General features: G+C 41.2%; 1 protein-coding gene across 1 annotated transcript in view; it reads left to right on the top strand.

Annotated features, from left to right (window-relative positions):
• SPTAN1 (spectrin alpha, non-erythrocytic 1) overlaps positions 1–2,520 on the top strand; it is an 85,791-nt gene that overhangs the window by 28,486 nt on the left and 54,785 nt on the right. Inside the window, exons 13-17 of the mRNA XM_037745944.1 lie at positions 85–195; positions 777–854; positions 992–1,147; positions 1,370–1,574; positions 2,073–2,254. Coding sequence (XP_037601872.1) covers positions 85–195; positions 777–854; positions 992–1,147; positions 1,370–1,574; positions 2,073–2,254 — 732 coding nt within the window. The remainder of the gene's footprint in view (positions 1–84; positions 196–776; positions 855–991; positions 1,148–1,369; positions 1,575–2,072; positions 2,255–2,520) is intronic.

Genomic DNA, 2,520 nt, shown 5'->3' with positions numbered 1-2,520 from the left:
AAAAAAAAAAAAAAAAAAAAAAAGGAGAAGAAGAAGATCGAAAGAATAGGACATTAATCTGAACACTTTGTTTCCTTTGGCAAGGCGTTCCTATTGAATGAAGACTTGGGAGATTCCTTAGATAGTGTGGAAGCACTTCTTAAGAAGCATGAAGACTTTGAGAAATCCCTCAGTGCCCAGGAGGAAAAGATTACAGTAAGGCCCCTACTTGTCAATGCCTTCAGATGACCCTTACAGTAAGCCAGAATCTCTTTTTCTGGAAGGATTCCGAACACATTTGATGAAAGATTCGTATGTATAGCAATCTTGTGGGTGCTTAAACTTTCACAAGGTTGACATGCCATCTTGTTGGGGACATAACCCAACGTTATAGAATGAAATTGTTTACTTAACGGAAACCTCCAAACTTCATTAAGTTTGTACCCTTCATTAAAAGTAGGTCGGGGTTAATATTAAGAGGTACTCTTCCCATTGAAAATACATCTTAAAAATCAGAATTTGGAAAGCTGTTAACCTGTATTTGACCCCCACCAGGAGATTGTGCCACACTAATGTCTCCAGTCTGGAAGGGTGGTGGCACAGTCTTGTGATACCTGACTGATAACATTAAGCAAAATCTCGAAATTGTGAGAAAAATGTCATCACCAAGCTTTGGGTGAAACCCTTGACCTATGTTAAAGTTTCGTGTGTTTTATGATCTGTTCAGCAGCTACTTTTCTCTAGAGGGCAAGCTAGGGACTAGTGTGTTTACCAATGAAGAATTTTTATCTTCCTAGGCATTAGATGAATTTGCAACCAAGCTAATTCAGAACAACCACTATGCAATGGAAGATGTGGCCACTCGCCGAGATGCTGTAAGTTTATAGGTTCTTCATGCTTCTCCTTTTTGGTACATGGATATCTTTTCTAAGATGTTGCAGTTAAGTCTCTTCAACTTGACATCCCTTTGGGAGTAAACACTAGAGACTCACAGGGGATTCTTGTCTTTCAGCTGTTGAGCCGCCGCAATGCCCTTCATGAGAGAGCCATGCGTCGCCGGGCCCAGCTAGCCGATTCATTCCACTTGCAGCAGTTTTTCCGTGATTCTGATGAGCTCAAAAGCTGGGTCAATGAGAAGATGAAAACTGCCACAGATGAAGCTTATAAAGTAATGTACTGGGAGTGTTGCCGGGTAGCACTTGATTAGTAAGCTAAACACAGCTCTCACAAATAAACTGTAGCTAAAGTAGGAAATAAGGGATTCCAAAAACCGCACTACTTTATGTAAGCCAACTGTTTTATACATTCCCCCATAAGTATGAAGGTAATGCAAGGGAACTTGACATACTCAAGTTCAAGATAGAAAGAAGCCCCTTACTTCTATTGGCAGGATCCATCCAACCTACAGGGAAAAGTACAGAAGCATCAGGCTTTTGAGGCTGAGCTGTCAGCAAACCAGAGCCGAATTGATGCCTTGGAGAAAGCTGGGCAAAAGCTGATTGATGTCAACCACTATGCCAAGGATGAAGTAGCAGCTCGCATGAATGAGGTGATCAGTTTGTGGAAAAAACTGCTAGAGGCCACTGAACTGAAAGGTAAGAGATGTTCCATTGAATTGTGACATGCATGTTTGGGGAACTAAATACCCCTTTCTATTAAGTGTTTTAGGCACATCTATTAAGTCAGGTGAGGTGGATGACTTTGGCATTAGGGATAATTTCCTATCAGGTTACTTGGCTTAAGTTCTTGATACTAATTTGGTAAATGTGGTGGAGCATACTCATTGGCGAGGGAGTCTGAGTGAAGAGGAACTGAATCGGGCTTCATTGCTGAAAATTCAGAGTTCGGCTGAGAGCCAAGGGCATTTACTAATTCTCCAATGTTCTTATATCTCAAGGGAGTTAGAATGCTTCCAATTCAACCTTGAGAAGGTAGAGCAAAGGCTGCAATTCATATTTTCTTTTCCTTTGTAACATAAGTGAAGGAGTAAACTTCTGACGCATAGTCCTTCACTAAGATACTACTGTTCATGAGCAAGGTTGGCAGAAGGGTAATGCGAAGCAACACAAAATTAAACTCGTTTCCTGCCATAGGAATAAAGCTTCGTGAAGCCAACCAGCAACAGCAATTTAATCGTAATGTTGAGGATATTGAATTGTGGCTGTATGAAGTAGAAGGTCACTTGGCTTCGGATGATTATGGCAAAGATCTTACCAATGTGCAGAACCTCCAGAAGAAACATGCCCTGCTAGAGGCAGATGTGGCTGCTCACCAGGTAGTGTGAATTTGGGGCTATGATTGGGCAAGTGAATGCAGAAACCATAGGAGGGAGGAAAAGCCAGTAATTTCAGACTAAATGAGTGTGGGGAGGGATGAAACATGTTGACTTTTTTGGATAACTGTGTGCTGAATGTGCCTCTGCTCAAATATCATCCCTTAGAGCCTTCTGGGAGTCCTAAAGATAAAGAAAGGAGATGGCAGAATTAATACTCTCTCCGGCGTGGGAAAAAGACCTTATCAATTTTTTTTTTTTTTTTTTTT

Source organism: Cebus imitator, unplaced genomic scaffold, assembly GCF_001604975.1.
Source record: "Cebus imitator isolate Cc_AM_T3 unplaced genomic scaffold, Cebus_imitator-1.0 Scaffold216, whole genome shotgun sequence".
NCBI classification, from domain to species: Eukaryota; Metazoa; Chordata; class Mammalia; order Primates; family Cebidae; genus Cebus; species Cebus imitator.
This window is presented reverse-complemented; position numbering and strand designations above follow the sequence as displayed.